This window comes from Lucilia cuprina, chromosome 3 (assembly GCF_022045245.1).
Source record: "Lucilia cuprina isolate Lc7/37 chromosome 3, ASM2204524v1, whole genome shotgun sequence".
NCBI lineage: Eukaryota > Metazoa > Arthropoda > Insecta > Diptera > Calliphoridae > Lucilia > Lucilia cuprina.
The window spans coordinates 56213414-56226015 of record NC_060951.1 but is presented as its reverse complement, the minus strand read 5'-3'; the positions used below and the strand labels follow the sequence as shown (position 1 = coordinate 56226015).

At 30.0% G+C, this 12602-nt stretch overlaps 2 protein-coding genes across 2 annotated transcripts in view; one reads left to right on the top strand and one right to left on the bottom strand.

Annotated features, from left to right (window-relative positions):
- The window catches only part of LOC124418893 (cAMP-specific 3',5'-cyclic phosphodiesterase, isoforms N/G-like), a 73193-nt gene extending 63106 nt beyond the window's left edge, over positions 1-10087 (top strand). Inside the window, exon 3 of the mRNA XM_046946729.1 lies at positions 8722-10087. Within this exon, the coding sequence (XP_046802685.1) occupies positions 8854-9996 (1143 nt within the window). The 5' untranslated portion in view covers positions 8722-8853 and the 3' untranslated portion in view covers positions 9997-10087. The remainder of the gene's footprint in view (positions 1-8721) is intronic.
- Positions 10088-10126: 39 nt separating this feature from the next.
- Positions 10127-11748, bottom strand: LOC111685968 (katanin p60 ATPase-containing subunit A-like 2). The gene has a single exon (XM_023448251.2). The coding sequence runs from the start codon at positions 11648-11650 to the stop codon at positions 10202-10204; it is 1449 nt and encodes a 482-aa protein (XP_023304019.2). The 5' UTR covers positions 11651-11748; the 3' UTR covers positions 10127-10201.
- Positions 11749-12602: the final 854 nt, after the last annotated feature.

Here is a 12602-nt window from a genome sequence, read left to right as displayed (position 1 = left end):
TGGTGGGATTAAAAAAAATTGACTTTGCTAGGATTAAAAAACTTTAAAGAGATAGAAAGTTATATAGAAAAAATACTAGAAAGTGTTATAATATCCATGGACATTAATGTTGTGAAAACGTTTAATATAAAAGATCCTGAAATTAACGACTTAAGGAATTATATGAAATTTAAAAAAAAAAACAAGAAATATTTAAATTATAAATTCATTTATATCAAGCTTCCTTTATGTGATTTATATCCTGATTTCAACAGATTTATTTAATCTAAATCAAAGTATAAAAAGAAATATTAAAGCGAAAAAAATGATCAAATGAGAAAGAACAAAAAAACCTTTAGGATAAAAAAATGAATATAATAGAGTATTGACGACAACACAATCATTATTCAATTAAATAAAAATCAAATTAATGTAATGTTGGTAATTTTACACTTAATGACATTATCATTGACGGCTGAATGGCCGCTGTATACATACATTGCTTTGTCTGTAGCCCCAGCGCTACAAACCAAGTACATAAACGAATAAAAAAAAGTTATAATAAAATTAAATTAATAAAAAAAGAAAATAAATAAAATGCAAGTTATTGTCATTCCAAGTGTGCTCTTGACACAGGTTATTTTCTCTATCTCTTTCATATACATACTTGTATAAGTAAAATAAAATAAAATATACAGGATAAAACACTATGGCTCTTGATTTTATTAAATTGAATTGAAATTGTTAGCAACCATGAGGAATTTTATTTTAAATTAGATTTTTGCAGTTTTTAAATTTAAAAATAATACCATTATTTTCCTTACTTAACCCACTGTGCAGCCGCTATATATCATTTTAATTTTATTTATCTATTATTCTTTGCAACATTTGTTGCTACATTGTATTGTGCCATTATATTTTAAAATATATATGTAAAACAAGTACATGGATTTGTTTACAGCGACAGACTATATATGTACAACCATCTCTTGCCGCTATCATGCCTGTAAGGGCATTATCAGCTTCCTTGCAACATTTTATAGATTTGTTGCTACTTAATAATGTTTACCACACACCAGAGACTGCAAAATAAAAATGGTCCTACATACAGCATTGAAAAATAAATACATAAAATAAAAAAAGTATATAAAATTTATATTGTACACAAATTGTAAATGTATCTACTACTAGTTGTATTTGTTTTTCTCCTATAACAGTACAGAAGGATATTTATGAAATTTTAATAGATATTAAAAAAAATGGAGAAAAAAATAAAGAAAAATATCAAATCACATAAAGTGTATAAAAGTATCTTATTTGAATTTTATGTTTTTATATAGTATGAGAAGATTTAGATATGAAATAGAATTTTCTTTAATAAAAAACAGGCTACAAACACCTGAAACTGTGATTACGGCTAGAAAAGGTGTATACTAAGAGTAGCTTGAGTTTAGTTTAATTAGGCTCTGATTTAGCTTAAGGTTGATATTTTAGAGTAGATTTTATACTAGACTTTAAACAATAATATCAACAAGTCAATTCAATGACTTCTACTTATCGTTCTGATTACATATAAGTAGTTTAATAACGTCTTATTAATAATGTGTTATGTAATTACTTTATAATTCATTTGTCAGCTTTTGCGTGACGACATAGAAGCTGTTAATGTTTTTTATACGAATTACATTGACAGATTTTTCTAATTACTTGTAAGCACTTGTGTTATTGGCTTAAAATGCTATAATGACTTAAAATACTATTGTTTAAGTAAATTTTAGCATTTTAACCCCTTACCTGGTAATGAATGTTTTTGCTGGTATGAGATAGACTATGAACAAAGCTATGAATTTTGATATTAACTATACCATGAATAAGAATATAAACTAAACTGTAAATAAAACTATGAGTTAGAATATAAACTATACTACAAACTAGAGTATGAACTAAGCTCTAAAAAAGACTACGAACTAAATTATGAACTAGACAACGATTTGAACTATGAATAACATTATGAACTCGAATACAAACTCAACATTTAAGTTCAATATAAACTGAACTGTGACGTAGGCTACGAACGAAACTACGAACCATACATCAAACTTTGAGCTAAACTTTAAGCTGCAATATAAACTAAAATATGTATTTGATCATGAACTAATTTATGAACGAGAATATAAACTAACTAAACTACTAATTAGACTATGCACTAGACCACTAACTAGAATATGAAATAGATTACGAGCTAGAGTATTAATTCGATTACGAACTAAAATTAACTAAATGGACTAGAAACTAAGCTCTGAGATTGACAATGACCAGGACTACGAAGTGCAACATAAACTAAAGTATAAATTAATAGATGAACTAAACTATGAAATATATTATGAACTAACATAACTACAAATTAGACTATGAACTAGGCCAGCACTTTGAATATGAACTAGAATTTAAGCTTAACTATAAATTCGATTACAAACTAAATTATAAACTCGACAATAAACTAAATGGACTAGAAACTAAGCTTTGAGTTTTACTATGAACTGCATTACAAAGAACAATTTAAACTAAGTTATTAATTAGAATATAAACTAAACTATGATTATGAATGAGAAAAGAACTAACCAAACTACAAATTAGACTATAAACTAGATTATGAACTATTGCTTGAATTTGAGCTTGACTATTTAGTCGATAATGAGTATGAACTAGACAATGAACTAAATGGACTAGAAATTAAGCTCTGAGTTTGGCTATACACTTGAAAATATCAGCTAAACTTATATTAGGTTGTGTACTAGATTATGAACTATTGTTTGATGATGAGCTTGTCTATTGATTTGATTGCTTATATGAACTCGACAATAAACTTAATGGACTAGAAACTATGTTTTGAGCTTGACTATGACTACGAATTGCACACAACGAAATAGTTTACGATATAGAGAAAGAAGACTATTTGTCAGATTATCCTAAATATTGTGTACAGTAACTATTTACATGGACTCACAGACAGACGAACGGAAGGACATAGCTTAATCGATTTAGAAAGTAATTCTGAGCTGAGTGTTGGATCAATATTTTTTTGGATGTTAGAAATAAACTGACTAATAAACATTTGACTTTTAGATTCTATACTAAAAATTCTTCATTGCAACAATTTCCGGTACAATAATCCTTATGTTTTGATCATATATGTATTTATATTGGCCAGAACAATGTTTAGCCATAAACAAAATACGACCAAAAAATTTCAAGTAATACATCAAGTAGAAGGAAATGCCCAACAATAACAACAAACAATTTTGAATGTAACAAACATAAAGGAAAAAAGTAACAACAATTGTTATCAATTTAAAAGAAGACAGGCACATACATCAGCTTAAAGGCATACAAGTACAAAAACTAACAGTGGTAATAGTAGTAGTTATAAAAGTAAAAATATTTGGTAGTAAGAAAAATCCATTTAGATGGTACCAAGGCTTTTACAGAAAAAAAAACTTTTAAAATAGTAAAACTTTATAGAAAAAAACTATAAAACAAAGTTTTTTTCAAATGCATTAGAGTTTTTTCCAAAGACTGTAAGGAAAAAAATCTATGTAAACAACTTTGTAGCAAAGTCATCTAATGTAGTAAAATAAAGAGGAAGTAAAAGCAGAAGTAGTAAAATCATAAGAAAATTTTTCAAGTTTTCTACAATTTACTGCAACAATACGAAAAAAAACAAAAACCCCAGAGATAATCAAAATCAAGTTCACAAACATGCAAACGCCTTAAAGCACACTTTGAAATATTAAATACAAACAAACATATGTAAATGTGTGTGTATGTATATGTTAATGTTTTTTTGAATATAAATTTTTGTTAAACAAGTTTGCATAGCTGTAACTGTATATGTTTACTTAAGAATGTATGTTTGTATAGATATGTATGTATTCGTCGAATAATTGTATTATAACTACAATATTTTCTTTTCTCGTTATTTACATTTTTTGTTGTTGTTTTGTTTTCCTTCAAAAAAGTAAATAACAAAACAATTGCATATTTTTGTGCGTATAGGGGGGAGTTGTTCATATATTGTATGTATGTATATGAAAACTTTATTTTATAGAAACATTTCACCTGATGCAACATTTGTTTTTCATTTCATTCTTAGTTTATCTACCATCATTCTTTCCCTTTCTCAACCCCCAGCTACTTCTCTCTTTCTACTATCATCTTCTTAGTTCCAGGTATTATTAATATATATATTTTTTTTTTGTATGCAACAAGAGGAGGTTAAATCAACAACAGAATAGAAATTGCAATTTTATTCCCTGCAATTTTTGTTTTGTATATAAGAGCCAGGGAGTGAGTATATGTGTGTGTAAATACAAATACATAAATTTACCTTGATTTTCAATGTTAAAACCATGAAATATCAAGGTTTTAACAGAGTTGAATATTAAAAAAAACAACAACAACAAAAATTATTTCAACAAAAAGAACCTAGAGAAATAACATAATTTAAGCATAAAAATGAAACTATTTTTCGAATTGTTTTTGTTGCTTTCAAGATAAAAAGTGGGGATTTGTAAATATAATTTTAGAGAAAAAAAAAATAGAAAAATTGTTTTTTTTAAATTTCAACAGCTAGAAATTATAGCTGATTAAGAATTATAACCCAGCAAAAACATTCATTACTTACTCAATAGAGTTTTAATTATCATTATTTTAATATGGTCATTGGAGACAAGTACATAACACAAATGCTTACAAGTAATTAGAAAAATCAGTCAATGTTAATAGTGCAAAAAAAAGTATGCCTTCATCATGAAACTGACCTATGATATAAAAAGTATTTATATAACACATTATTAATAAGTCCTTATTAAAGTACTCCTATGTAATAGGAAGTATTTACAACTGAAAGTCAGTATCATGTTTTAATGAGTATATTTAAGCTACGAAATAACCAACTTAATAAGTATAGAAATAAAAACTGCTTGCAGCGTTATGAAAGGAAAGACATTAGTTTTTCTATAAGGTCTATTTTACTTATTTACATTTGTTTGCGCTGTCCATCTCTTTTTTTAATTCTGTGGGATCAATTATGAACTGATTCTGATGCAATTTAGTATATAGATTTTGGTCCATTACCACTTTTCTAGGCGAAATCAATACTCTACACATTACTCCATTATCAAAAGTAAGCTTATTTAGACAGAGGAAAACACCTAATTATCATCTTGATAACCATCGTTGTATTTATCGTTGTCAATATAACAACGCAATGTTATGTTGTTATATTTACCGGCAGCCAGAAGGTAATCAGGGCCATATCAGGAGATGGAACTAAATCTAAGACCATAATGGATTGTAAGAAAGCTCTAACTGAATACTATCCCAGAGGTAAGGTTCACATCATATGGGTACCAGCCCACTCGGGAGTAGTCGGTAACGAAAGTGCGAATGTAATAGCTTGAAAGGGAATGATGCTCGAGGCAGTTAACCTGACAAACGCAAAACCATTTGACCATGGGTGAGAGAATCTTATAACACCTTTTGGAATGAGTGAGTAGAACCACGAAAATCCTATAGGGTGACCCTGATGAGAGCAAGACTAAAAACCTCCTCAAAATTAGCAAGTCTGAAGTTAGTATGATAGTACGTATTCGTAGGATTACGAGCACATTTACAGAGAGAAATGTAGTTGGATTTTGTTTAATTACTATTAATTATATTGTACTTATTTATTTGCTTCATTGGAAGTTATTTTGAGTAATGTGAAAAATTCACATGCATTTATGTGTCCTTTTTTTTTTTGCAAATTTGCTTTATTTAAGAGTTGTACAATGTATTAAGAATTTACAAATATATAATATAGTTTTTTACATACAAAAACGATTCATTTAACATCTGCTACTATGTATCTGCATGTGATGGGTTAATATTAATCATTAACATCGACATCATTGGCAGACCTCACCAGATCAACAATAATGTGATAGCATTTTACCTATTTTAATCTAAACACACACACTTATAAATACATAAAAGAACATAACGTTAGCTGAAATGCATATAAACTGTATAAAAAATTCTTGTTTTAGCCTTTTTTACCCGGATAGAATTTTTTTTTTTAATTTTTTTCTAATGGTAAATGATACTTTTGTCTGAGGAAATTGTACCCTATACGTCACCCTTCAAAAGAGTATTTCATGAGACTCGGTTCAGATTACTTACGACTTATTTTTGAACAATTTTTTACTGATTAATAATTCAACAATTTCCCAAATGCTAGCTAAAGAATGATATATAAAAGTTTAACATTCCTATTGTCAGTTCCATAATACAACTTTCTGAACCAATACTTCCGAGTACTTCCAAGTACAGCATATGCCATATGAATCTGTATGTTTTTGTCTTTTCTATTCGTTAAATTATGCACAAAAATTCTTTTTTTTTCGGAATCATATTTTATTTAACAAAAGGTAATTTTTTCTTCTTCAGTCTAAAATTGCGATCCGCTCCTTCTTTCACTTTTCAGTAGTTCGCTAAACGTCATGACAATTGTTTAATAATAAATAGAACAACAACAATAAAAAATCAACAACATTTTCAATTGCAATTTGATGATGCATAAATATGAAACAGCAGCAATAACAACAACACTTTTAAATTAAGAAAACACAAATAAATAATGATAATTAATGAGAGAAACAACAACAACAAAAAACAATACTAATTATCAACATTAATAATGATAAACAGAAAAACGTAAGAAAATAACAACAACAATAGTAGTAGTAAATTTTACGTACCACTTTAACAATAACAAAATAACCCAACAAATAATAAAGTTTTAAATTACAAAAATTGGAAATTAATTAAAAAAGAAATAACAATAATCTTTATGTTTAAATTCTTCTTAAATTTATATTTTTTTTTTCAAATTTTTGTATTTATGTTGGCTGGGTTATTGTCACTCACACAGACTTATTCACATTAAAACAGTTGGCATTTAAATTAAAATAATAAACAGATGTTAAAAGACCTCCGGTAGAGAGGACTGTGAGGGTGTTGGGTATTGTTGTTATGGGGGATCGAGCAATTGCATGATCAATCGTTTTGTTTCTTTTTGTATTGTATTCATATGTAGTACTATTTTTCTAGGTCTAAAAGTATATTTTTATACATTGTTCTTGAAAGAAAGGGAAATTAATGTTATGTTTTTTGTTTACACTATTACCAAAAGAAATTTAAAAAAGGAAAAAAGCTCATGAGAGAGTACTTTGCCGATACCAGTCTTTATAGACAGAATTATTGAGTTGATCACTATAAGTAAACTTTTTAAATACTCTGACTCTCTATCTCTATCTCTCTCACTCTTTTGGCAAAAAGTAAGCTCTTGATAGAACACAGATACCAGCCCTTCTTAGCTTCACTTGTTCTCTCTCTTTTAATTGGAATTAAAAAGATAAAAAGTCTGGACACTCCCATTAACTCGGGTGAAGATGAGGCGGAAAATTACCGCTTAACAGGTACAAGCCCTGATGTTGACAACGACCTCAAAGCTGAAGAGACTTATGCTCTTTTAATCTTGCTCTTCGAGCCCGTTTTTGCAGTTATGCAAGATTTTTTGCAAACTATTCTGAAAGCAATACAATATAAAAATAAGAGAACAATGAGAGGATCGCCAACCACAAGACGATATTTTGTATGAAAACTCATTTTTGACAGCGGTTCTGGTTCCAATTGTAATTAAGCTAACACTTCTTCAAGTTGTTTGTACATTTTACAATCTGTATGACCCATTTGATTGTCCGGTTCCGGTTGTTTAAGTCAAATACAAAAACAGTTTTTTCAAAAAATCGCTTAACACAGAAATGGTGTGGAAGAGTTTTTTTTTATTTCAATTCGTAGTAAATATTTTATTTTCTTTATATCAAACTTGTACTAAAAGTAGAAAATAAAATATGTTCTGAAAAAGTTTTTAATTCTTTTCATCAAATTTCAATTGTTTTCTCAAACAAGTGATTAGTTTGTGTTTACATTGAAGACAACAACAACAACAACAACAGCAAAGCAGCAGCAATATAATGTGTTGTTTCTCTACAACAATTAATTGAAATGTTTATAATTTTGTATTTTTTTTTTTTATTTTTAAAAACATTTGCCCTGGTTGTATGAGGCAAAATAATTTACAAAGTCGATAAAATCGTGTTGTAGTTTTTGTCGAATAGAAAATAAAAGTTGTGTGAAAAATATCTGAAAAGAAAAAAACAATATTGTACAATTGATTTATTTTAGTTTATTTTAAATAACTTTATAGAGAAAGGTGTGAAAAAATATTATGAAATTTTAATAAAACGTGGTACTTGACCGTTAATGATACGGCTTGATGATTAACATGATTTAGAAAGTTTGCGTTTTAATTAATGTCTTAATAATGTTGTTTGGGAGTATAATCAAGGTTAATTTTTTTAAGCAAATATTTGGCATAAAGTTGTTAAAAGAAGTGTTTATTAAATAGTTCATTGAACTAATTTTTTTTTGCAAAATCAAAACTATTTTTATGATTTTCAAGAAAAAAAAAATAAACATTTGAATAATATAAATAAATAACTTAAAATTTTGTTGTGATAATAAAACAAAATAAACTACTGCTTGTTTTAAAAAAAGTTTCAGTAAAATCCCAAAATTTCCATAATGATAAATAAACTTTTATAAAACTAACAAAAATTTTGCAAAATTTCTTTACAGAATTCTAAACAAAAATAAATAAATAAATCAAAACTCGCATTAAAATCAAAATAAAATTTTATTAATAAAAAGAAAAAAAACTTTTTTTTAACCAAACTACTTAATACATAAGCAAAAAATGTTACAACGGCTATGATTGCAACGCTTTTTATAATATTTGCATTTATACGGGCGTTTCCCTGGAGTAGACGGCGGGCTTACAGTGATACCTCACAGCAGCCAACAGAAGCCGATATTGAAGCCCCCCACAACCCACCGCCCCTTACACAAACAAATCCAGATGTACAGACTACAGTGCCAACAACAGAATATCAATTAATAAACCTCAGCACCAGTAACTCCCCTCCCATTACTACTACTACTAACACCACTACCTCCTCCAATTCACCCCAGGGCTCTAGTGATAATGTGCCCCGTAAAACCTCGGCAACACGTCGGAAATCGTCTAAATCTATTAAATACCATGAAGTAACATTTAGTGGTAGTGTGGGTGGTGGTGACAGTGATTCGGAACGTACACCCACCTCTTCGAGAACAAATAGATTAGTTAGACAACCTAGATCTTTTACTGGTATTAATACCAGTCCGTCCAGAGCCACCTCACCCGAAAGTAATAGTTCATCGAATTACTATCGTTCTGCCTTGAGTTCCAGAAGCCAACTAACACGTGCTTCTTCCGATTACGAAACAGCAGCTAGTGATTTCTATACCGCACGTTCAAAATCATCGGCTGAACGTGATTTACATGAAACCAATGGCATCGAACGTAGTTCCTCGAATGGCTATCTAAAAAGAGGTGACACTCTCGTTAACTCGGATGAGGAGGAAGCGGAAAATTATCGCTTAAGGGGAACAGGTGCTGATGCTGACAACGAAGCCGAAGCTGATGATTCTTATGATCGTGATACGGAGGAATTCTATAGTAATATACAAGACGCCGCCGGTACTTCGGGTACACGCAGTAAACGTTCTTCTCTATTCTCGCGTTCCGACTCTTCGGCCACCACTACTTCTTCGAGTGGTGGCACATTTACGGGCGGTAAGAGGCGTTCGACTGCCTCGATTATATCAACTTCTATGTGTTCAGATATTATACCCATCGATCGTAGACGTAGTTCAACGGCCACGGAATATAGTGTTCGCTCCGTGTCGAGTCAACCGCGTAGATTAAGTGGCCGTATACGTCGTCATATATCGCGTATGACGATCGCGGGAGCTAGAAGGCGTACAACGGGCAGGTATATATTTGAGAAATATTTTGCTATTAATGTTTAATTAAGTTTTTGTGCGATTTAAATCTCTACTTATTTAAAGGACGATCAAAAAATCGGTCTTAAAACTTAAATAATTCAATAGACCATGAAGAACATGTTTTGTAAACTCGAAAAAACTCAACACATTTAATTGTTAAAAAAAAATTTAATTTTTATTCAAAAACTTTTAGTTAAAATTATCTTCATATTGTGTATCACTGCCATTACTACGAACCATTTTCCTTTTGCCACTTCACATGTCTTTCCATCAGATTCAAACTCAAAGGCTTCACCTGTTTAAAAGCATTTTCGATGGGTATTTCTTCCACAGCTTTCTCCCCTTTTAATTTAACATTAGTTATTTTCCTTACCATTTGCATGGCAATTTCTTTGCAAGCCAAACGTATTTCATCCCCTGTAAAACCGTCTGACATTGTCACCAACGTAGACATTTGCTGTTCCGTAAGTTTAACATTCAAAGGCAATAGTTTACCAATCATCATAGCCCGTTCCACCTCATTAGGCAGTTGCACGAGAACTTTCTTTTCAAATCTTCTCAAAAAAGCTTGATCAATTTCCCAGGGCAAATTGGTACTAGCCAAGATAAACAAACCCATAGTGGATTGTTCCAAACCATCCATTAGTTGAAGCAATTCATTTTTGAAACGTTTAGAAGACTCATGATCAGCACAACGATCACGTTTGGATGTAAGACCCTCAATTTCATCCAGAAATATTATAGAAGGAGACTGTTTCATGGCCACATGAAATAATACTTTTAATAATTTTTCCGACTCACCACGCCATTTGGACACCACTATGCTGGAGGTTATATTAAAGAATGTAACTTTTTGTTTTGTTTCCGAGTACAATACTTTAGCCAACAAAGTTTTACCACTACCGGGCGGTCCATGCAATAAAACCGAACGCCAGGGTTTTAAACCATTATTAAAGAGTTGAGGATAATTGAGAGGCATTAATACGGCCTCCTTAATAATTTCCACTGCCTTATTGTTGCCACAAATATCCGACCATTTTAATTTTAAATCATCATTTATAATAGTGGATTTAACAAGTTCAGCTAGATTTTGCCATTCTTGGCAACTTAACAATAAATCACTATTAGCTGAAGGACAGCCATGTTGTATTTCCTGTAAACGGGTCAAAGATTGTGTATCCGTTTCGCTAAGTTGTTCTTTTTCTTTTGCATGGTATTCTTGCTGTTGCTGTTGTTGTTGTGTTTTTGGTTCAGTTCTCAATTGTGTAGCCATTTTTTTAACCGTTACTTGCAGGTCATTAACATCAAATGTTGTATTAGCGGTGGTGGCCGCCTTAACATTAGGTGACGTCGTCTCCACTTCCGTTGCTGTCTGCTGCTGTTGTTTGGTTTTCTTCCTTTTGACTGCCAGTTCCAACTTTAGGGGCTGTTGTTGCTGTTGTTTTTTCAATATTCTTGGATATTTGCCAAATTTCAATTGATAATAACTGGCATATTCCAAATAAATGCCATCCAAGTCTATATTGTCGCACAATTCATATTCATCGCTCAATTTGGCCTCGTTTTTTAAGGCTGCCGCCGTGCCATAAAAACCATTATCATTTAAATAACGTTGCACTAAATATAATAAATTCTTACGTCTCGCATGGATATTGCGTATTTCTTCATCTTTGGACATGATAGTTTTTTTGTAAACGAATGTCTTTTTTTTGTAAAAATAGAAAAATGAAGTAACAATTTATATTTTAAATATTTTCGTATGTTTTTTTATACAAAATATATTTTTTATTTCCGTTTTAAAATTTTACAAAGTTGTATTTTTTCCTTTTTTTATGTTTACAAAAACTTGTGTTTCAACAAACTAAAAAAAAATACATTTTTATTTTCTGTCCTTTTGTTTGAGCAGTAAGTTGTTATTTTGCAAATAAGTGGAAATAGAATGAGAATGTCTTGTTATTTGGTTGGTTTCTTTGGCAACTTTTGTATTTTATTATTAGTATACAGTTAAGCCTTTAGGCACGGTTTTTTAACCGAATTAAATACTAAAATTAAATTAAAACATTTCTAGTTCAGCTCTAGTTCAGTTCTAGTTCAGTTCTACTTCAGTTCTAGTTCAGTTCTAGTTCAGTTCTAGTTAAGTTCTAGTTGTGTTCTAGTTCAGTTCTAGTTCAGTTCTAGTTCAGTTCTAGTTCAGTTCTAGTTCAGTTCTAGTTCAGTTCTAGTTCAGTTCTAGTTCAGTTCTAGTTCAGTTCTAGTTCAGTTCTAGTTCAGTTCTAGTTCAGTTCTAGTTCAGTTCTAGTTCAGTTCTAGTTCAGTTCTAGTTCAGTTCTAGTTCAGTTCTAGTTCAGTTCTAGTTTAGTTCTAGTTCATTTCTAGTTCAGTTCTAGTGTAGTTCAAGTTCATTTACATGCAAACATCGCTTCTAGACGTTAAATTAGGCCTTAGTGTATACTTTACTATAAATATAGTCGAGGGATGTGTTGTTATAGTAACTTAAAATTTATTACTGGTATTATAAATTGTATAGCAAGTATGTATTCATTCTTTTTTTAAATTTTTTATTACCCAGACTTCATTTGATATGAGTAAATGTACAGAAAAAAGAAGTAAAAATAATAAAAGAACTTATT

Excerpts from the sequence above, each read along its gene's own strand:
- LOC111685968 (XM_023448251.2), bottom strand. The coding sequence starts at position 11,650 with ATGTCCAAAGATGAAGAAATACGCAATATCCATGCGAGACGTAAGAAT.